Source organism: Cherax quadricarinatus, chromosome 57 (assembly GCF_038502225.1).
Source record: "Cherax quadricarinatus isolate ZL_2023a chromosome 57, ASM3850222v1, whole genome shotgun sequence".
Taxonomy (NCBI): Eukaryota; Metazoa; Arthropoda; class Malacostraca; order Decapoda; family Parastacidae; genus Cherax; species Cherax quadricarinatus.
In genome coordinates this window covers 28,451,222-28,475,685 of record NC_091348.1, presented here as the reverse complement: position 1 = coordinate 28,475,685, position 24,464 = coordinate 28,451,222, and the positions used below count along the sequence as shown (strand labels likewise).

General features: G+C 40.5%; 1 protein-coding gene across 2 annotated transcripts in view; it reads left to right on the top strand.

The window, feature by feature from the left end:
* The window catches only part of LOC138850947 (unconventional myosin-XVIIIa-like), a gene marked incomplete at its 5' end in the record, with an annotated part of 86,820 nt that overhangs the window by 42,148 nt on the left and 20,208 nt on the right, over positions 1-24,464 (top strand). Inside the window, 5 exon segments of one of the 2 annotated variants that reach the window (XM_070097442.1) lie at positions 2,719-2,886; positions 4,808-4,939; positions 5,719-5,871; positions 7,603-7,925; positions 8,591-8,707. In XM_070097442.1, coding sequence (XP_069953543.1) covers positions 2,719-2,886; positions 4,808-4,939; positions 5,719-5,871; positions 7,603-7,925; positions 8,591-8,707 — 893 coding nt within the window. 2 annotated transcript variants of the gene reach the window in all.

Genomic DNA, 24,464 nt, shown 5'->3' with positions numbered 1-24,464 from the left:
TGGAGAGAGGGGGTAAAGGAGGTTTTGTGGGCTAGGGGCTTGGACTTCCAGCAAGTGTGCATGAGCGTGTTAGATAGGAGTGAATGGAGACGAATGGTACTTGGGACCTGACGATCTGTTGGAGTGCGAGCAGGGTAATATTTAGTGAAGGGATTCAGGGAAACCGGTTATTTTCATATAATCGGACTTGAGTCCTGGAAATGGGAAGTACAATGCCTGCACTTTAAAGGAGGGGTTTGGGATATCGGCAGTTTGGAGGGATATGTTGTGTATCTTTATACGTATATGCTTCTAAACTGTTGTATTCTGAGCACCTCTGCAAAAACAGTGATAATTTGTGAGTGTGGTGAAAGTGTTGAATGATGAAAGTATTTTCTTTTTGGGGATTTTCTTTCTTTTTTGGGTCACCCTGCCTCGGTGGGAGACGGCTGACTTGTTGAAAAAAAAAAAAAAATATGTATGTGTAGTGTGACCTAAGTGTAAGTAGAAGTAACAAGATGTACCTGAAATCCTGCATATTTATGAGACAGAAAAAATAGACACCAGTAATCCTACCATCATGTAAAACAATTACAGACTTCTGTTTTACACTTACTTGACAGGACGGTAGTACCTCCGTGGGCGGTTGCTGTCTACCAACCTACCACTTTGGTCCCATGATTATAGTAACAGAAATTTCATTAATTTCTACATTGGCTTGTAAAGTTTGGCTCTGTTGTGAGAGTTACACTTGGTTCTCTTACTGTATAAAGAGCTGCTAACTTGCACTAGAGTGTGTTGCAACACACTTCTAACTTAGGCACTGTGATGGATGGTGGGAGTGTTGTGTATGACATTCCCAGTCTTTGTGTTGTGTACAACATTCCCAGTCTTTGTGTTGTGTAAGACCATCCCAGTCTTTCTGTAAGACGGAGATAAATGGTATACAAATGCAGTATAATGTGATCCTTTATTGACTATGTTTTGCCCACACAGTGGGCTTTATTAAGTCACAAACAGATCTGCCTGGTTAAAAAGTGCATGAATATTTGTAGGGTGGAGAGTCGGGTGGGTAGGTTGGATCAGAGACAGACCTGTAAGGGGGGGACCACTGAGAATGTTTGGTTGGCTGGATCTGAGATGGACCCCCATGGGACGGGCGGATGTGTATGTAGTTATGTAGGATAAGGATGAAGAAGTTTCTTGGTAAGGGGTTCAGCTTTGTTATAGAAGCTGTTGTTCTGGTTGATATTGTTAGATACACAGATAAGTGATGATTCCAGGATTCTGTGGTATTGAGTATTTTCTTCTCTGGCGATAAGTCTTGCATTTCTGTAGTTGATTAAATGGTCGTGGAAATGTCGGTGTTGAACACGGGTGTTCCTTAAGTCATCTGATCTGCCTGTGTATTGCTGTCCTGAAATACATGTTTGGAGGTCTCTGGACGTTTTGCCCACCACTACCACTGTTACCTCCTGGCATGCAGACGTAAATTGACCAGGTGCGTAATGAATGGTGATTGCATAGTTAACTCGGTTGGTACTGCACTCAGCTCACATAATACCATTCACTTATATATCCATACCTTACCTATGCTATCTGTGCTTGGGGTTCAACTGCAGCATCACACCTAAAGCCAATAATAACCCAACAAAAAGCCGCAGTAAGGATAATCACTAAATCCCATCCCTGGCAACACACCTCCCCACTCTTCATAGATCTAAACTTACTCCCTGTTCAGAACATCCACACTTACTACTGTGCAATCTATATCTACAGGACCTTAAATTCCAATATTAACCTTGACCTAAAATGCTTTCTTGATAGTTGTGACAGGATCCACAGGCATAACACCAGACAAACATCTCTATGACATTCCCCGTGTTTGACTAAACCTTTACAAAAATTCAATGTATTTCAAAGGACCTAAAATCTGGAACACCCTACCTGAAAACTCTAGAACTGCAGACACATTCATCACTTTCAAAACTACAGTTAGAAAACATCTTATCTCCCTGATACACCCCGACAACTAACTACGTGATAACCACCTGGTGGTTCACAATTACACTCACTCACCCACTGACTATAAACCCAGAAATACTAATCTTAATCTTAAAATAATAAATCCTAACTAGTCATAAGTTTGCCTATGATACCCCAATATAGACACTTTGTATTGTGCCAAAACAAAAGCATTCACATTGCTAAACTCACAAATTATGATGTAGTCACTTAGCCTTAATACCATAATCTGTGAGGATTTAATGTTAAGAATTAATCTAAGTCTGCCCGAAATGCCTAGCCATGCTAGGTGTCCTAGTGACCCCCTCTGTAATTAGTATTTTATAACATGTAAACCACACAATACCCAAACCTGTAAACCCCACATTGTAACCCTTATAGAGAATAAACTTGAATTGAATTGAATTGAATAATGACGTCCATGGTTTGATCCCCGGTACAGGTAGAAGCATTGGGTGTGTTTCCATATACCTGTTCTGTTGTCCCTTTTCACCTAGCAGTAAGTAAGTACCTGGGTGTTAGCCAACTGGTGTGGGTCATATCCTGGGGAACAAAATTAACCTAAGGTGCACCAGAGGCTGTGCATAACCAGGGGCTTTCTATTTAGTATGTCATTGGTGTCAGCTAGGTCTGTATAAGTTGTATCATGTATGTAATTGTAGAAATGAAGATTATTATTATTGTTATATTGCTAAATGTTCTCTTTCTATACAGCTGGAAGATGCAGAGTTCGCCAAGACGGCAGCAATTAAAGCGAGACAATGCGCCGAGGCAGACATCCAAGAGCTGTCGTCGCAGCTGGAAGAAGCTCAGCGTGCCAGGAAGGAATCTGAAGATAGATGCGCCAGAGTTGCCAAAGATAGAGCAGAGATACAGACACAGGTGAGATAGATTATGCCAGAGTTGCCAAAGATAGGGCAGATACACAGACAGAAGTGAGATAGACTGTGCCAGAGTTGACAAAGACAGAGCAGAAATACAGGCACAGGTGATTTTTGCAGATTTCAGCTCTGAATAATAACAATAGTAATACTAATATCAGCTGTAGATAATAACAGTTGTAATACTGTTATCAACCCTGGATAATAGCTGTAATACTAATACAGTGGACCCCTGCATACCGTTGGCATCACATAACGTTAAATCTGCATACCGATACATTTTATCGCTAAGATTTTGCCTCGCATACCGCTAAAAAACCCGCTCAACGCTATTCGTCCGAGATGCGTCTAATGTGCGGCCTGAGCCAGCCTCACATGTTCCGCCGGTGGCATTGTTTACAAGCCAGCCTCCGCTGTAACATCCAAGCATACAATCGGAACATTTCGTATTATTACAGCGTTTTTGGTGATTTTATCTGCAAAATAAGTGACCATGGGCCCCAAGAAAGCTTCTAATGCCAACCCTGTGGTAAAAAGGGTGAGAAATATTATCAAAATACTGTGGTACAATGGTCAACTGCTGCTGCTGCTGCTGCTGCTGCTGCTGTAGCACCGTCAGCTGCTGCTGTAGCACCGTCTGCTGCTGCTGTAGCACTGTCAGCTGCTGCTGCTGCTGTAGCACCGTCAGCTGCTGCTGCTGCTGTAGCACCATCAGCTGCTGCTGCTGCTGTAGCACCGTCAGCTGCTGCTGCTGCTGCTGCTGTTGCACCGTTGTTGGTGTGGCTTATTGAGAATACCAAGAAACAATTAACCCCAGAGGGTTAGCCACCCAGGATAACCCAAAAAAGTTAGTGTCATCGAAGACTATCTAACTTATTTCCATTGGGGTCCTTAATCTTGTCTCCCAGGATGCAACCCACACCAGTCGACTAACACCCAGGTGAACAGGGAAAAATGCCTGGAACTAGTGCTCATATTGGTGAATTTAAAGCCAGCAAAGGTTGGTTTGAGAGATTTAAGAATCGTAGTGGCATACACAGTGTGATAAGGCCTGTTCTGGAACAAAATGCCAAACAGGACCTAAAGTACTCAGGAGGAAAAGGCACTTCCAGGACACACTGTCTCATCAGTCATTGCTGCATCTTCAATAAAGGTAAGTATCATTTATTCTTCATTTAGTAGAGTAGTACATGCACAGTATATATTGTGCATGTACTACTCTACTATTGTGCATGTATCCTTCTCTTTGTGTGTAGGAAAATGTATATTTCATGTGGTAAAATTTTTTTTTCATACTTTTGGGTGTCTTGCACGGATTAATTTGATTTCCATTATTTCTTATGGGGAAAATTCATTCGCATAACGATAATTTCGCATAACAGTGAGCTCTCAGGAACGGATTAATGTCGTTATGCGGGGGTCCACTGTATCATAATTCAAGTGGTGCTCTTAAGCAAACATTGATATTTTTTTATCAAAAGACTGTATCACCTGTGATACTTGTGTTACTTGTTCACAGTGTTCAGCCAGTCTACTCTGTGGGCACACATTTATGTGTTACTACATTTATTGGTGTTAGTGTATGTTATATTTGGTTAATTGATGTTAACCTGTAACCAGATTTAACCTAATGATGAATGTAAAGAAATTGGATTATGCATATATGCAAAAAGAAGTCTTTGTTTTCCACAGGAGGACAGTTTGTGTAATTGATGTTAGATTTGTCAGGAAACAGGACAAGTGTTTCCTGATTCGGTTCTGTGTCATATGATGACCCAGCACTGGAGCTTTTGGTCATCTGACCGAGGCCTTCCACTGGCTTACCCCTCCCCCCCTTAAAAAAATTAATTTGATCACTTAGAGGTAGGTAGCTTGATTCAGAAGATAAACTTGGGTCTTACCTAGAATTCACAATGTTTCAGCTTGAAGAAAGTGAAGAGGAAGTGGCTGAGGTGATGAAGAAATACAAGTCTTGTGTTTCACAACTTTCTGTGGACCAGATTACCTTATCTGAGCAGTCACAGCAAATTGCTGAGCTAGAGCATGAAAAACAGGTAAAGTAACCAATAAATCAGTATATACAGCCAAGTCTCAATTAGTGCGAATAATGATTCCTGTGAAGTGATCACATTATTTGAATTTGCACTATTCAAATTGTCTGTAATTTTTGAGCACTATTTGAAGAGTTTGGGGGAAAACTAGCATCAGTTAATTTCACAATAAATTAAAATTTGCACCATTTGAACTCGCATTGATTGAAACATGGGTGACATTCCAGGAAAGGTTAAAAGGAGGGAGGGAGGTTAGAAGAGGTTTGTTAGGTAAAAGGACACAAATGCAACTAATGTGACATATTATTGTGGCAATGTTTCACTCTCCAGGAGTTTTATCAAGGCGTTAACAGCTTGATAAACATTGTTCGTAATTCTACCAACATTAATACAATCTGTCAGACACTCCTAGAGGAGGTTTGTAGTTGATAGGGGCATGTGTGAGCATCTTGGATCAGAGTGAACATGACAGATGCTCTTGAAGTGTGAGCCTGGTAATGTTTGGAAAGAGAGAGAAACCATTTAGGTGGACTTGAGTCCTGAGGTGAGAAGTATAGTGCCAGCACTGAAACATGGGTAGAGATGTTGTGGTTCAGAAGGTTTTTTGTACCATGATGCCTGTACACTTCTGGCAAGACAGCTGTTGAATGAGTGATAGTGAATGTGTCATCTTATTTGGGTTGATCAACCATAGTGGAAGACAAGCTGGTTAAAAAATAAAATACTCAGGGTTAATGTTCTGTGTAATCATAAGATGCCAATTTGTGCTTTTCCATTGTCAGGTTCTGCAAGAACGCATGTTAGAACTGAGCAGCAAGGTGGAAGTTCTTGAAGGAGAGACTGCTAATATCCACACACAGCGACGTCTAGAGATGAAGATTAAAGAAATAGAATCTAAACTGGAGTTAGAACAGACCACCAGGCAAAGATTAGAGGTAAGTCACTTAGATTATTATTATTATAATAAAAAAGAAGCGCTAAACCATATTCACTTAGAACAATTTATGTTCTTAATGCAGCCCCTTTACATTTTCTCCCATATTTATTACATGTACATTTTTGTACATTAAATTCTATCACTTGCCCTTTTTCAGCCCTGAAAAGGTTAGAGGGAAGGGAGGTTTTTGTGGGCGAGGGGCTTGGACTTTCAGCAAACGTGTGTGAGCTTGTTAGGAGTGAGCTGTATAGCCCTTGTGGCTTAGTGCTTCTTTTTGATTATAATAATTGTTAGGAGTGAATGGAGACGACTGGTTTTTGGGATCTGAGTGTGAGCAGGGTAATATTTTGTGAAGGGATTCAGGGAAACCAGTTAGCTGGACTTTAGTCCTGGAAATGCCTGCACTTTAAAGGAGGGTTTAGGATATTGGCAATTTAGAGGAACATCTGAACTGTCGTATTTGGGCACCTCAGCAAAGACAGTGATTATATATGAGTGATGGTGAAAGTGTTGAATGATGAAAGTTTTTTCTTTTTTTTTTGGGGGTCACCCTGCCTTGGTGGGAGATGGCTGACATGTTGAAAAAAATAAATGAATTAAAAGATTTGGTTATCTGTCTCAGTCTTACTCTTGCCTAACAGTTTTTTTTTTTTTTTTTAACTTTATTTCACTCCCTCCTTCCCAAAAGTTTGGTTCTGCCAGGTTGGAATCAGTGTCCATTGACAAAATTAGCTTTTCATCACTTTTCCTGTGTGGTTATACTTGAATGACCTAATAATTCCATGATCCAGTGGTTGTGTTAAAAATGTTATATTGGGTTGTAAAATACAACTTTTACATGTGGGTTCACATCCAACAAAGCTTCTGGATGAGTTCAGGAATTATCAAAAGTGACGAGAGCCTTGAATGCAAGGTTCTTGCTGTGCAGGTAAAACTTGAACTCAGGAATAAAGTAATGCTTAAACCAGTCAGTAAATGATTCTTCTGTCATCTTTGCTGACTGGTTAGGTGGTTTTATCTACACTTTTCAAAACACTTGAGTCTTTGAGTGGTAAATAACTATGTGCATTGAGCTTACACTTAAAATCACATGATGCATTACGACAAAGGAGCAAGGCGAAGTGTTCCTTTGCTGCCTTGAATCCTGGAGAATTTGTCTCTTGCTGACTGATGTAAGTTCTTGGTATTTTCTTCCAAAACATGTTTGTTTCATCAGCAGTATTTAAGATGATAAATTAGACACATGTGTAACTCTTGGGTATCTTTACTGAGGAAACGTTTCTCCATACAAAGGAGAAACGTGAAAAACAGGAGGAGAATGAAGTAATCAGTCCCTCAACCTTGAGTCGATGTGGTCAGTCCAATCTTGAATAGAATACAGCATATGTGCGGAGAAGTCGCTTATATACCGTAGGCAGGAGAGGTGCTGCAGACATAGGTGGTGTCACATTTGTTCAGTGTGGAAGTAGGCCGTGCCCAAGGGTTAGGCAAGCGAAGAATTCCCAAGTATTAAGATCCCAAGAAGTTGCAGTGTCTGACAGGATTGTAGATGAATGGTTCAGAGAACTGACACGTTGCACATGTGTCTGATTTATCAATGTGTCGGTTCTTGACTCCAGTGGTAATATGTTTCACAACAAGGTGTTCTTGCATTATTCTTGCTTATTTACTTCGTGGGTTTTTTAATTTGTAAAATCTTGTACCTCTAATGCTTGCATTTTATTTTCAGAGTCAAATTGGCCGGTTAAAAGACCAAATTGAGCGATTGACGGGTGACTGTGATGCTGCACGGCAGAAGGAGACGCAGGCCTTGGAGCAGAGCAAGAAGATCAGTCGGCAGCTGCGGGAAGCCAAGGAAGACTTGTCAGCTCTTCAGCAAAAACACACAGACGCAGTTAACAAGAAAGGCGAACTTGAAAAGCAACTTGAACTTGCAGATTCTGAAGTTATCACTCTGAAAAGTGACCTTAAACTGGCTTTCAAGAGAATTGAAGATCTGCAGCAGGCTATCCAGGGTGACATTAATGATTCGGACTCCGACATATCCGACAGGTAAATAGCCAACTATTAGCCATGCTCAGCTATGACTCCAGATGTGCGGGTTATGGCTGCTTCCTCTACGCAGAATCTTGACTGCAAGTTTCCACTCGGCAACTTTCGCGTCACTGTAGACGCTAGACTCTTCTCTGTTAAATACTAAATCCTTTTACCTGTGGGCACTCATCTTTAGCTCAACCTATTAATAGTGACTCTTAGCCTGTACCTCTCTAACTGTGCCCATGTACGTCTCGCATGTTACGTTAACCGAGTATCATGATAGTAATATTACAATAGCTTGCAGTCTAACTACATTCCAAGTCACATGCATATATATAAAATATTATAGCATGTAATAAGAATAATCTGTTACCATTGTATGATGATTAACGAGAATAAAACTAATGATTGCTAATGTACAGAACTGCTTGTAATTTCAGTATGATTATAGCACAGAGTTAAATACTGAAGCACAACAATAACATCATCTGTTCCCATCCAAGATGTTTGTCAGCTTAAGTATATCTATATCTGTTTTCCTTGGCTGGGAATAGTGTGATTAGCTTATGCGTGAATTAACTGAGCTTGTGTGGCGTATGTGCCGTGCGGCTTGTGTCTGGTGCTGGGCTTGGGCTTCCTGTGTGTGTGTACCTTCCTGGACCATACTTATCTGTTTCTAGTGACAGCGACAGCGATGGCAGCTTGAGCTCTTATCTGACCGCGTCCTTGAAGCATCAGAGGTCATCCTCAAACTCCACGCTTCGCACTCCTCCCTCAGAAGTGCAGCAGCTCGACAGGTAATTGCTGGCATGTCTAGTACGCACACTGAGTCTTGCTGCACTTGTTAGCAGTGTAAATATTTCTGATTTTCTTTGCCACCATGATGATTTCCCTCTTGAGAAACCTAGATCTAGCAGTGATTACTTTCAGAAACTTTTATATTTCTTGTATTAAACTCGGAGACTGTTGGTGTAATGTTTTATAATTTGCCCAGAGTGAAAACTTAATGCTTGTTTTATTTTTATCTTTTATTTTGTTAACCATGCTTGTCACACAACATAACCTACTTATCACATGTGTGTATAGTTTATTCTCAGTTTGCATCTTCATATTTTCTTCTAATCACAGTTTGTGTTAAGATTTTTAATTAAATTTTCCTTTGACTAAAATTACATCCTCTCTCGTCAGCTTTCCAAGCTCATTAATAAGCTGTATTTTACTTATTTTTACTTTCTCTTAGAAGTGGTTCCTCTTTAGATTCTTTAATTATTTTTTATTTTTTTTTTATTATCACACTGGCCGATTCCCACCAAGGCAGGGTGGCCCGAAAAAGAAAAACTTTCACCATCATTCACTCCATCACTGTCTTGCCAGAAGGGTGCAGGCACTGTACTTCCCATCTCCAGGACTCAAGTCCGGCCTGCCGGTTTCCCTGAATCCCTTCATAAATGTTACTTTGCTCACACTCCAACAGCACGTCAAGTATTAAAAGATTCTTTAATGAGATATATATTTCAGGAAAATCTCTACCGTTGAGTGTAGGTACACAGAGGACAACTGACATGCCTAATGTGCAGTGGAGTGTTGGGTAACAGTGCTTGGGCAAGCAAATGACATTATTACGTATTTGAGATCAATTTAAAGTACGAATTTTAAAAAAATATTTGGAAAGGATAAAAAGACACAAGGCCATGAATAGAAACTGAAATTTATGGTGACGTTTCAGTCCAACTTGGAGCATTAACTAGTAAGATAAAAGCGTGAAGGGAAGGGAGCCAGAATATATATGAGAGGGGGGGGGTGGATGGGAGTGGTAGAAGAGGAGGGAAAGGTAATAATGTAGTAGTCATGGTGGTAGTGTTAGTAGAAGTGCAACAGTGATAGGAGTGGCATTAAGAAAGTAGTAATAGTAGTGAAAAAGGGGGGGGGGCAGAGAATGGAGTGAAAGCAAAGAAATAGTAGTAGTGAAGATAGTCTAAAGAACAAGAAAATAGAGGAGTTATGCAGGAGAGCTAGTGGCCTACAGAAGTAGGACCAAAACCCCATTGGACAGAAGACAGGAAAGGCAAAGCAAATACTATGGAACCCCGATTTTTGGCCGCTTTTATCTGCTAAATTTTGTCCCGAGTCTCAGCCGCGCCTTCCCACGCAGGCATCGTGAGCCAGTCTATCTTTGTTTATCCTCAACTGAATATTACCCTGTGTGCTCATCCAAACATTTCACAATAAATTCATTGTGTTTAGTGTTTGTTTGTTTATTGATTGTGACTGTGAAATAAGTCACCATAGGCCCAAAGAAACTTCCTAGTGGCACCCCTTTGGTAAAGAAACTGAGAAACACCATAAAAGTGAAGAAAGAAATTGTACAAAAATACAAGGCAGTGTGCTGCAGTGGTTGAGGCAATAATAAGTCCTCCCTATCTTCCAGATGCCAACAAGAGTCTTCAATAAAGGTACGTAAAATTTTATTTTTTTTTCCCCCAAGTCGGCCGTCTCCCACCGAGGCAGGGTGACCCAAAAAAGAAAGAAAATCCCCCCAAAAATACTTTCATCATCATTCAACACTTTCACCACACTCGCACATTATCACTGTTTTTGCAGAAGCGCTCAGAATACAACAGTTTAGAAGCATACACATATAAAGATACACAACATATCCCTCCAAACCCCCAGACCCCTCCTTTAAAGTGCAGGCATTGTACTTCCCATTTCCAGGACTCAAGTCCGACTATATGAAAATAACCGGTTTCCCTGAATCCCTTCATTAAATATTACCCTGCTCACACTCCAACAGATCGTCAGGTCCCAAGTACCATTCGTCTCCATTCACTCCTATCTAACATGCTCACGCACGCTTGCTGGAAGTCTAAGCCCCTTGCCCACAAAACCTCCTTTACCCCCTCTCTCCAACCCTTTCGAGGACGACCCCTACCCCGCCTTCCTTCCCCTATAGATTTATATGCTTTCCATGTCATTCTACTTTGATCCATTCTCTAAATGACCAAACCACCTCAACAACCCCTCTGACTAATACTTTTATTAACTCCACACCTTTTCCTGATTTCCACACTCCGAATTTTCTGCATAATATTTACACCGCACATTGCCCTTAAACAGGACATCTCCACTGCCTCCAACCATCTCCTCGCTGCTGCATTTACCACCAAGCTTCACACCCATATAAGAGTGTTGGTACTACTATACTTTCATACATTCCCTTCTTTGCCTCCATAGATAACGTTTTTTGACTTCACATATACCTCAACGCACCACTCACCTTTTTTCCCTCATCATTTCTATGATTAACCTCATCCTTCATAAATCCATCCGCCAACACGTCAACTCCCAAGTACAGTGGACCCCTGGTTAACGATATTTTTTTCACTCCAGAAGTATGTTCAGGTGCCAGTACTGACCGAATTTGTTCCCATAAGGAATATTGTGAAGTAGATTAGTCCATTTCAGACCCCCAAACATACATGTACAAACGCACTTACATAAATACACTTACATAATTGGTCGCATTCAGAGGTGATCGTTATGCGGGGGTCCACTGTATCTGAAAACATTCACTTCTTCCATACTCCTCCTCCCCAATTTGATATCCAATTTTTCTTTATCTAAATCATTTGATACCCTCATCACCTTACTCTTTTCTATGTTCACTTTCAACTTTCTACCTTTACACACATTCCCAAACTCATCCACTAACCTTTGCAATTTTTCTTTAGAATCTCCCATAAGCACAGTATCATCAGCAAAAAGTAACTGTGTCAATTCCCATTTTGAATTTGATTCCCCATAATTTAATCCCACCCCTCTCCTGAACACCCTAGCATTTACTTCTTTTACAACCCCATCTATAAATATATTAAACAACCATGGTGACATTACACATCCCTGTCTAAGACCTACTTTTACCGGGAAGTAGTCTCCCTCTCTTCTACACACCCTAACCTGAGCCTCACTATCCTCATAAAAACACTATAGTTATTCTTTAAAAAATGGATTTTTTGTGAATATTTTTGTGGGGCTGGAACAGGTTAATTGGATTTGCATTATTTCGTATGGGAAATATTGCTTCGACTTTAGGCCTAGCTCCTGGAACGGATTACAGCTGAAACTTGGGGTTCTACTGTATAGGAGAGGTGATAAAGATCAAGTCATGAGTGTTCTGAAGTTTGGTGCATTAACAATGTAATGAGAAAGGAAGGCCTCTACAAAAACAAAGCCAGGACTAAGATTCACATTAGGAAAGTTGTGTTTAAGTGATGCTTCAACGAGACAGTGACTGTGAAGGCTAGAAGGGAAGACAGTTTTAGCAGAGGACCAGTTAATAGGATGACTGATCTCTAACATGACAGAAAAGAGGCTATTTAAGTCTGTTAGAAAATGAGTGGCCAGTTTCTCCACATTATTGGAAAGGACAAGAGGAGCAGGAAATAGATTAGACTCCAAAAGCATCAGTGGTAGGAAAAGTACAAACAAGATTATGACGAAGGATGTTAGTTTGGTGAAAAGAAAGTTCGATGTGTAAAGAATGGAGAGGGTTGTTTAGATTTGGGAGACTGGGAATATAGTGGAAAGGCAAAGGATAGATTTTACAAAACTTTTACTCGATAAACAGTAAAAGAAAAGGCTGTCAACGAGTGATGGATATGTACATCAAGGAAAGGAAGTAATGAGTTAGATTCCCATTTAACTTTGAACTTAATGGAAGGACCAAAATTTAATATCATTTTTGTTTCCTTTCCTGGATAGGTCCATTTCTTGGTCACAGACTTTTCTTTTTCCATTTACCACAAGCCTATGCACAGTGACAAGTACATTCACTACTGTTTTCACCATTCTCCCTCTATCAGAAAGGTTTTCTTATTTCTCTCACTCTCTCGGTACCCTCAGCATCATTCTCTTGCCTTGGCTACCCTTTCTTTATCATAAACTCTGCCTGGTAACGTGCTGAATGTAGTAAAACATGTGAAACCACTTGAAAAGTAAAACATGTGAAAGAACCCCTGTAGAATAACAGGTATTAAAATATTCATGACTGGAGGTGAACACGTTCCGTTCTTCCACAATGACCATCGTGTCATCACTAGACTTGAACCCCCCATTAACCACTGAGCAGCTTTGTACTTTCAGTGGCAGTGTGTTGCACCTGAGGGTGGCTCTGAGTGGATAATTACTGGGCTATGCAGGTGCCACTTTTCCAGATTTATAGATCAAAATGTTATATTCTTCTCTGTCATAACCAGAGCTGAGCATCTTCAAAATTTAAACACTTATGCAAAAAAAAAAAAAAATACTACAGGATGGCCCCACTTATACAGCAGGTTAGGTTCTAGGCTACTGCTGTAAACTGAAACATAACCTTTTTTTTTTTACTTTAAAATACATATAAAAGACTCATAACATGTTTACACTATCGTATATTAAGTGAGCAGTAGAGCTAGGCCGTTTAAAAAATGTATATAAAATACACTCATTACCTTTAAATATTTTCATTCTTAGCTTATAGCAAGTGGTGAATATAGTTATTATAGGAAGTTTGATTATTAGTGTTATAATTTTAACAAAGTGCTAAACCCACAAGGGTCATACAGTGATGCAGGAAGTCTGAATAAATGAAGAATGGGTATAATTGAAAAGTGCTTCTTTACCAAAGCACTGTAAAGTGGGGCCTGCCAGTAATGTTATAGCTGCAAGTAGAAATTGTTGGTTTTCATGTCAGCTGATGGATGCCCCAGCTGATTCATTTCAAACTTTCACTGCTGGAGTATTTGTTCACAGGAAACATCACAGGGGTGTTAGGCTATGTAAGTTCAGATTTGTCAATTTTTGTAAATATATTGGTACGTATTAGGTAGATGGCGAGAATATATTTTGAGGAACTTTTAAATGAGACGGTAATTTCATGCACTGGCCAGGGAGGTACGTGAGGCATTACGTAGAATGAAAGGGGGTAAAGCAGGGGGGAATATAGTGTTGGAGTGGTTGGTACTTTTGTTTAATAAATGTATGAAAGAGGGGAAGGTACCTAGGGATTGGCGGAGAGCATGTATAGTCCCTTTATATAAAGGGAAAGGGGACAAAAGAGATTGTAAAAATTATAGAGGAATAAGTTTACTGAGTATACCAGGATAAGTGTACGGTAGGGTTAGAGGTAAGACACAATGTAGGATTGGGGATGAGCAAGGAGGTTTCAGAGTGGGTAGGGGATGTGTAGATCAAGTGTTTACATTGAAGCATATATGTAAACAGTATTTAGATAAAGGTAGGGAAGTTTTTATTGCATTTATGGATTTAGAAAAGGCATATGATAGAGTGGATAGAGGAGCAGTGTGGCAGATGTTGCAAGTATATGGAATAGGTGGTAAGTTACTAAATGCTGTAAAGAGTTTTTATGAGGATAGTGAGGCTCAGGTTAGGATATGTAGAAGAGAGGGAGACTACTTCCCGGTAAAAGTAGGTCTTAGACAGGGATGTGTAATGTCACCATGATTGTTTAATATATTTATAGATGGGGTTGTAAAAGAAGTAAATGCTAGAGTGCTCGGGAGAGGGGTGGGATTAAATTATGGGGAATCAAATACAAAATGGGAATTGGCACAGTTACTTTTTGCTGACCCCTCAAGGAAGGTTCCTTGATGTTGGTGAGGGGCTCTTGATTTAGGGAATTGGATCTGTGCTCCAGTTCCCCGAATTAAGCCTGAATGCCTTCCACATCCCCCCCCCCCCAGGCGCTGTATAATCCGCCGGGTTTAGCGCTTCCCCTTTGATTATAATAATAATACTTTTTGCTGATGATACCGTGCTTATGGGAGATTCTAAAGAAAAATTGCGAAGGTTAGTGGATGAGTTTGGGAATGTGTGTAAAGGTAGAAAGTTGAAAGTGAACATAGAAAAGAGTAACGTGATGAGGGTATCAAATGATTTAGATAAAGAAAAATTGGATATCAAATTGGGGAGGAGGAGTATGGAAGAAGTGAATGTTTTCAGATACTTGGGAGTTGACGTGTCGGCAGATGGATTTATGAAGGATGAGGTTAATCATAGAATTGATAAGAGGAAAAAGGTGAGTGGTGCATTGAGGTATATGTGGAGTCAAAAAACGTTATCTATGGAGGCAAAGAAGGGAATGTATGAAAGTATAGTAGTACCAACACTCTTATATGGATGTGAAGCTTGGGTGGTAAATGCAGCAGCGAGGAGACGGTTGGAGGCAGTGGAGATGTCCTGTCTAAGGGCAATGTGTGGTGTAAATATTATGCAGAAAATTCGGATTGTGGAAATTAGGAAAAGGTGTGGAGTTAATAAAAGTATTAGTCAAAGGGCAGAAGAGGGGTTGTTGAGGTGGTTTGGTCATTTAGAGAGAATGGATCAAAGTAGAATGACATGGAAAGCATGTAAATCTATAGGGAAAGGAAGGCGGGGTAGGGGTCGTCCTCGAAAGGGTTGGAGAGAGGGGGTAAAGGAGGTTTTGTGGGCGAGGGGCTTGGACTTCCAGCAAGCGTGCGTGAGCGTGTTAGATAGGAGTGAATGGAGACGAATGGTACTTGGGACCTGACGATCTGTTGGAGTGTGAGCAGGGTAATATTTAGTGAAGGGATTCAGGGAAACCAGTTATTTTCATATAGTCGGACTCGAGTCCTGGAAATGGGAAGTACAATGCATGCACTTTAAAGGAGGGATATGTTGTGTATCTTTATACATATATAAATAACAGTCGCCATCCAGTTGAATCCTCTCTAATACACAACTTTCCTTGTATGAACCTTAGCCCTGATTTCGTCTCTGTAGATGCCCTCCTCTCCCACTACATTGTAAAATGCTCCAAACTTCAGAACACCCGTGACTTAACCTGACTCCTCATTTTTTCTTTTTCTTTTTCTTCTTCTCTCTCTTCCCCTTTCCTCTTTTCCTCTGGGTTGTCTCTCTCTCTTCTGTCTTGTGTTTCTGTTCCTTCATTTATTTCACCACTTCCCCTTTCACGCACCTCTGTGCGCTTGCTCTCCCTCAGTGGGCACCTAGCTCTCTTGCAGTGCTCCCCTTCCTTTGTATTTGACTGGCTCATCCTCCTTATTTCCCACTTCTACCACTACTACTACAACTACTGATGAAATTAAGACATGTGCGGCGTCTGGTTGTCTTTGTTGTGGACGTTTTGCCATCCAGTGGCTGGCTGGATGGCGAAACATCTATGATAGGGATGCCCGGGTGTTGCACATGTGTCTTAATTTCAACTTGTCGGTATTATATACCATTCTTGTACTACTACTACTACTACCACCACCACCACCACCTCTTCCTGCCTATATACAGTGGACCCCCGGTTAACGATTTTAATCCGTGCAAGAGGGATAATTGTTATGCGAAATAATCGTTATGCGAATGAATTTTCCCCATAAGAAATAATGGAAATAAAATTAATCCGTGCAAGACGCCCAAAAGTATGAAAAAAATTTTTTTTTACCACATGAAATGTTAATTTTAATACACACAAACTGAAAAAGGCATGCACAATTAAATGACACTTACTTTTATTGAAGATCTGGTGATGATTGATGGGATGGGAGGAGGGGAGAGCATTATCTTCTTACTGTTTAGAAGGGGAATCCCCTTCCATTAGGACTTGAGGTAGTAAGTCCTTTTCTGGGGTTACTTCCCTTCTTTTTTTAATGCCACTAGGGCCAGCTTCAGAGTCACTGGACTTCTTTCGCACAAGATATCTGTCCATAGTGGCCTGTACCTCTCGTTCCTTTATGACTTGCCTAAAGTGTTTCACAACATTGTCAGTGTAATAATCACCAGCACGGCTTGCAATAGCTGTGTGAGGGTGATTTTCATCCATGAAGGTTTGCACTTCAAGCCACTTAGCACAGATTTCCTTTATCTTTGTAGTAGGCAACTTCTTCAATTTCTCTCTCCCCTCCTCTGAACCAGTTTCCCCAGGTCTGGCCTCTTGCTCTTGAAGTTGATCTATCAGCTCATCAGTGGTTAGTTCTTCATTGTCCTCCTCCACCAACTCTTCCACATCCTCCCCACTAACCTCCAACCCCAAGGACTTTCCCAATGCCACAATGGATTCCTCAACTGGAATAATCCTCTCAGGGTTAGCCTCAAACCCTTCAAAATCCCTTTTGTCTACACATTCTGGCCACAGTTTCTTCCAAGCAGAGTTCAAGGTCCTCTTAGTCACTTCCTCCCAAGCCTTACCTATAAGGTTTACACAATTGAGGATATTAAAGTGATCTCTCCAAAACTCTCTTAGAGTCAGTTGAGTTTCTGAGGTCATTACAAAGCACCTTTCAAACAGAGCTTTTGTGTACAGTTTCTTGAAGTTGGAAATAACCTGCTGGTCCATGGGCTGCAGGAGAGGCGTGGTATTAGGAGGCAAAAACTTCACCTTAATGAAGCTCATGTCCCCATAAAGTCGCTCTGCCACGTCTGTAGGATGACCAGGGGCATTGTCTAACACCAGGAGGCACTTAAGTTCTAATTTCTTTTCAGTTAGGTAATTTTTCACATTGGGGGCAAATGCATGGTGTAACCAGTTATAGAAAAATTCCCTAGTGACCCATGCCTTACTGTTTGCCCTCCACAGCACACACAAATTATCCTTGAGGACATTCTTTTGCCTGAACGCTCTGGGAGTTTCAGAGTGATACACTAATAAAGGCTTCACTTTGCAATCACCAGTAGCATTGGCACACATCAACAAAGTAAGCCTGTCTTTCATAGGCTTATGTCCTGGGAGTGCCTTTTCCTCCTGAGTAATGTAGGTCCTGCTTGGCATTTTCTTCCAGAACAGGCCTGTTTCATCACAATTAAACACTTGTTCAGGTTTCAGTCCTTCAGTTTCTATGTACTCCTTGAATTCCTGCACATATTTTTCAGCCGCTTTGTGGTCCGAACTGGCAGCCTCACCATGCCTTATCACACTATGGATGCCACTACGCTTCTTAAATCTCTCAAACCAACCTTTGCTGGCCTTAAATTCACTCACATCATCACTAGTTGCAGGCATTTTTTTAATTAAATCCTCATGCAACTTCCTAGCCTTTTCACATATGATCGCTTGAGAGATGCTATCTGTTTTTCATTTATCCACACCAATAAGAGTCTCTCAACATCTTCCATCACTTGCGATCTTTGTTTCGAAAACACAGTTGAACCTTTGGCAAGAACAGCTTCCTTGATTGTCTTTCTGGTGCCCACAATAGTAGCGATGGTTGATTGGGGTTTCTTGTACAGCTTGACTAGGTCGGCTATACGCACTCCACTTTCATACTTATCAATTATCTCTTTCTTCATTTCTATAGTAATTCTTACCCTTTGAGGTGTAGGGTTGGCACTAGAAGCTTTCTTGGGGCCCATGGTCACTTATTTTCCAGAAACAGCACCGAAAATACTGTAATAATACGAAATATTCCGAGTGTATGCTTGGATGTTACCGCGGAGGCTGGCTGGTAAACAATGGGACGGCCGGCACATGTGAGGCTGGCTGAGGGCACATTGGACGCGTCTCGGACGAAAATCGGTAAGCGGGTTTTTAATCGGTATGCGCGGCAAAAATTTTGCGATAAAAGTAATCGGTATGCGGAAAAATCGCTATGTGATGCCATCGTTATGCGGGGGTCCACTGTATAGCCGTCCTGCTCCACTTCTGGTTAGTGTGACTTTGTCAATGGTCCAAGTCGGACCGAAACGTCGTCGTAAGCTTCTCTCTTTTATGTGCGGGTTATTTGTGTATTTATACCTATATGCTTCTAAACTGTTGTATTCTGAGCACCTCTACAAAAACAGTGATAATGTGTGAGTGTGGTGAAAGTATTTTCTTTTTGGGGATTTTCTTTCTTTTTTGGGTCACCCTGCCTCGGTGGGAGACGGCCGACTTGTTGAAAAAAAAAATTGGTACGTGGGTTTCCGTGTAAAATATGCAAAACGTGTCTTTGGATGGGTTTTAAACTCTCAACAGTAGTGTAGTGATCTTAACCCTTTGACTGTCTTGGTCGTATATATATGTCTTACGCGCCACTGTTTCTGACGTATTTATACACGTAAATTCTAGCGGCTTCAAATCAAGCGGGAGAAAGCTGGTAGGCCCACGTGTGAGAGAATGGGCCTGTGTGGTCAGTGTGCACCACAAAAAAAAAAAAAAAAAAAAAAAAGACTTTTTTTGGATTAAAATGCCGACTTTGAAGTGTATTTTCGTATAGTATTTATCGTTGTATTTTCGTTTTCATGGTCTCAGGTGATAAAATGGAAAACATATTACAGAAATACAGATGGTTTTGATTACTTTCAGGATGAAAACGACCTTGAAATTGAGCTCAAAGTAGCGGAAATGTTCGATTTTTACCAATGTTCAGGAGTAAGCAAATCAAACTACACGTCCAATACACTTCAACTGGGGAGTCTAATTCTTTCACTAGTGCACTGATATTACTTACTGCATTATTGTAAAAATGGTATATGTATAACAGTAAATTTTGTATTTTTTTTTTTTGTATGAATAAAAAATCAAAATAGAAAGCAATAGTAATATACGAGGGGCCTAGAGACATGACTAATGAACAGAGGATATGTTATTTTAGTGCCAAGAATGTCTACATTGTTTATTCTGGACCCTATTTTGAAATTAGCCTCTTTTTTAATTTGCGTGAATTTGGCCAAATTGCCAATTTCTGACCACTTTATTGGGTAGTTCAAATCGGTAAATGGGCTGTTTCTTGTACTCGACTGATAGAAAAAATGGAGTTCTAAAGAAATAGCTGAGAGTTTGGTCAACTATAACAACAGAATTGGCCAAAAACAGGGCTCAAAGTCGGCAAAATCACCGATGCGTAAATGTCGCTGAGACTGCTAATTTCGTGGGAGCATAATTCCGTGAGTTTTCGACCAAATTTTGTACTTTTGGTGTCATTACCACCGGGAAAAGATTCTCTATCATTTCATAAGAAAAAATATTTTTTTTATTACAAAAATTTATCGACATAGAATGACAGTTTCAGAAAGGGGCCTGCAACAGTCAAAGGGTTAATAGAAGGTCTGCATGGGTTTTGAGGTGTAGAAAGTACATTTTGCAAGGTTTACATCACACACTTTGTTACTGGTTTGTGTGTAATCATTAACCCTTTGGGGGTTGACAGGTCCTCTCAGAAACTTGTTCTCAGGGTCGGCCAAATTTCCAAAAAAAAAAAAGAAGAAAAAATTATTTTTTTTCTTATGAAAAGATAGAGAATCTTTTCCCAGTCATAATGACAGAAAAAGTATGAAATTTGATGGAAAACTTACGGAATTATGTTCTCGCGAAGTTAGCAGTTTCAACAATGTTTATGCATCGGCAATTTTGCCCAATTTGAGCTCTATTTTCGGCCAATTCCAGTGTACCAGTCGACAAAAATCATAACTATTTCACTAGAACTCTATTTTTTCTATCGAATGAGTACAAGAAACCACCCATTTACCAATTTCAACTATCCAATAAAGTGGTCAGAATTTAGCAATTTTGCCAATTTCACACAAATTTCAAAAGATGCCAATTTCCAAATAGGGTCCAGAATAAACAAGAAAGATATTCCTGGCACTAAAATAACAAGTGCTCTGTTTGTTAGTCACATCCTCAGGCCCCTCTTATATTTCTTTGGCTTTCCACTATGAATTTTTTTTCTTACAAAAAAAATAAGATTTACTGTTATGCAGACTACTGCATTAGTGTAGAAATGGTATAAATAATATCAGCGCACTCGTGAAAGAATATTAGACTCACCAGTTGATGTGTATTGGACGCTTGGCATGATTTGTTTACTTTTGAACTTTGGTAAAAATCGAGCATTTCTGCTATTTGAGCTCAATTTCAAGGTACTTTTTATTGTAAAACCAGTCAAAAATCATCTCAATTTCTATATGTCTTCCATTCTATAAAATGAGACCAAGAAAACTAGAATACAACAATAAATACCATACGAAAATACAGTGCAAAGTCACTGTTTTAATCCCAAAACACGGTCAAAGTTTTTTTTTCTCATTACACACTGTGTGCTGCAGGATTTTTTTTATACTGCACACACTGACCACATAGACCCATTCTTTCATATGTAGGCCTACCAGCTTTCTATCACTAGATTTGAGGGCGCTAGAATTTAGGCGTACTAGTATGTCAAAAACCCTGGGTCGTAAGATGTACTAGTATGTCCGAAACCCCCAAAGGGTTAAAGGCCTCTTTCTTGCATTTCTAACTTAGATGAACTCTTCTGAACTTTTACTGGGCTCTGTAGTTGAAAATTTTCTAGTTTTATTACAAAACAAAGTTATCATAGTACTGTATTGTTCTATAGTGCTAAGGAAGTGTTATATGTATATAGTACAGAAATTACACTAGACATCACCTAGTCTAAATTACACTGAGCATCACATTTAACCCCTTTGACCTCCATGCCATAATTTTATGGGTTGGAAGTCTCTGCCCATGCATTAGAATTACGTGATGAGCTCAGATAAGCAGAAGTGATAAATTTGGGCCTAGAAATGAGAGAATGAGTTGATGTGGTAAGTATCCACCATATAAAAGTCCTACCCCCATGCAGTGCATAATGGGAAAAATTTGCAACCATGTTTTTGGTTTAAAATAGTGACTGCGGAGTATTCTCGGTTAGTTTTTGTGGTTGTATCCACGGTTTCTGACAGAAATACAGATACACAGAGTCGCTGTGGAGAGAAGACATCTTCGTTCCTGCTCTTCTGTTATCCCGAGTAATTCTTGATCAGGGCAGCTCTGAACACTGTTACTTGAGATTTTTCTTGGGTTATCCTGAGTTGTTCTCGACCAGAGCCGAGAGGAAACTTGCTTGCAGTCACTTCGAGCCCCATCCCATCAAGAGGGTAAGGCGGTGACTTGCTTGCTTGTTCACCCCTCTCGTCCCCATCCTCCCCTCACCCAAACATCTACACTGGCTCACACACTACTTACATTGCTATCCTTCTGACTTTCCTGTCTTCTTTCTCGGCAACTTCGGCGAGCTAACACAAGGCATTTTGACCATCTGGTAGCCCGTGTGGTTTTTTAAAATCCAGCCAATCTTTGCCTTGGGCCCTTTCCCCCCTCACCACTCGAGGGTAGGCTATCTTAGGGGCTGACCTTCATAAGTCAGCTGAAATAGGATGTCAGGACTAACACTAAGGAAAGACCCTTTTTTGCTAAAGCAGCTTCTGTGCCAGATGTACCTTCCTGGACATCATGGCACGAATACGAGTAAGAATACGTGTTGATGACAATCAAAAGTCGAAGAAAGAAATTCTCGAATGTATTTGTTCGAATTCAACTGTTGCTCCAGAGGATGTTTTTCAAACCCATGCTGGGGCAGTACTTCTCTCTTCTGAAGAAGAGTTACTTCAACTGCTTAAGCAGGATGTTCTGGAAAAATGAAGACTTTTGGTATCAACCCAATTGCACCTGAAAGCTATCAAGCCCAACGAACTGTGTTTGTGGCCAGAATTAACAGTTTCATGAGAGAGGACAGTGGATGAACTTGTTGACTTTAATTGGGAGAATTCTGAATTTAAGGTTGTCCAAGCATATAAATTCTCTAAACCTGGCAACAACCAGATAACATTAAAGTTAATAAAGTACTTGAGACACCTGAAGCAGCCAAACTAGTATGTCAAATGTTTTGGCACCAGATGTACACCTGACCAAATCCTTGAACGGTTTGTCAATGTTTTAAATGTTATGCATTTGGCTATACCACCAACAAATGCAGTAGCCAATCACTGATTTGCAGCATATGCTCTGGTCAACAGTCTTTTAGAGATTGTCATAACAAAACTAAGCCCAAGTGTGTCCTCTGTAATGGAAAACACCATGCTTTTTCTGCTATCTGTCCTGAGAGGAAAAAGATAATACAGAAAATTCTAGAAGCCAAGAAACTATCCAATTCTTCGAAGACCACTCCCCAGGCACCTCCAACAATGTCCCAGACTTCCTTCCCAGCTTTGCCTGGATTTAGTGCGACTCCTCAGGTCTCTTCCACCGGCTCCAATGTTTGGAATTCTGCCCCTCTTGGAGTGCCCCAATCTAATCCTCACCTCCCATGTCTCAGGGGTCCTCAGCTGGGGATGTGACGAGAGCTCAACTAATGTATATGATGGCCAAGGACATAGCAGGTGGTGATATTCAACTCTGCTCTAATATTTTCAATGATTTGTTAATGGCTAATAGGATCACTACCATTACTATCCCAGATAATGTTAGGGTTATTATGGCCCAGCCCTCTCAAAACAGGAAGTATGTGCCCTACTCTACCTCTACAAATATGCCTAATTCATCCCTTGTTCAGGGATCACCCGCCTCGCATACCCAGATTGTCAACTCCCCTCAGCCCGACGAGTCAATACCTGACCCTAACCATACTCCAGAGATTGGTGCTTACACTTCCGCTATTGCAGCTGATCCTGTTGAACAGGAACGTTCTCAGAGTAATTCACCTGGCCTACCAAATTTCACTTTGGAGCCTCCACAGTCTCCCATTAACTTTCATGAGCCTCTGCTTCCTGAAACTGGGAATATCACACCTCAGTTTTCTGATGATGACTAATGATTCTGTTAATATTACCAACTCTAGTGAGGATGGTGACACTTTTAGTACACAAGCAACTACTCAGAATTTCCCTCCTCCCCTTGACGAGTCCAGCAGGGATAGTGTGGATACCAAACATGAATTTACTTGCAGACGTTCAGATTGCAGTACACGTGCGAAGTGCAAGAAATAATGGGGATTACAATTTTCCAACTTAATGTTCAACATTTCTTTAATAACCGTTACCTCCTTGAAGCTGAACTACATAATTACAATCTTGATGTTATACTCTTGAATGAGACAGCTGCGAGAGTTGATCAACATATTAAATTACATGGTTACTCTACTGTGGAGAAATCGAGAGGACCCTATAGTGGAGTAGCCATCTTAGTTAAATTGGGCTATGCATTTAGAAATATTCACGTTGATGAAGATAACATTCTTGCAATAGAACTGACGATGTCTCATGGCCAGCTATTGATAGGAACTGGTTATTTTCCTCCGAGACAACCATATATAGAGTCAATTCCTCTACATAGGATATTAAGCAGAAATATTCCAACAATTCTAGCAGGAGATTTTAATGCTCATCACCCTGCCCTCTTTTACTGTGGAGTTGGTAATCCACTGGGCAACTTGAAAGGAAAACAACTACATATTTAATACCATGACAGCCAGAAACTTGTCATTTCAAGGCCCATTCTTTAAATTGTATATTGGCCCTCATCCAGGGACACCAGATATAGTCCTGACAAACAGAGACTGACCTCTTTCATTGTCATCTCTCTCCTGGTGGAAACGTAGGATCTGACCATATCCCTGTTATAATACAACTACAAACTTCTCTATTTAGAATACCTGTACCTCCTAAACCCAATCTCAACACCCTAGGATTTGACCCCTTCAGGGCATTTCTGGGTGAAGATGAAATTGTGTCATTGGAAAATCTACCTTCCACTGCAATTGATGACGAGAT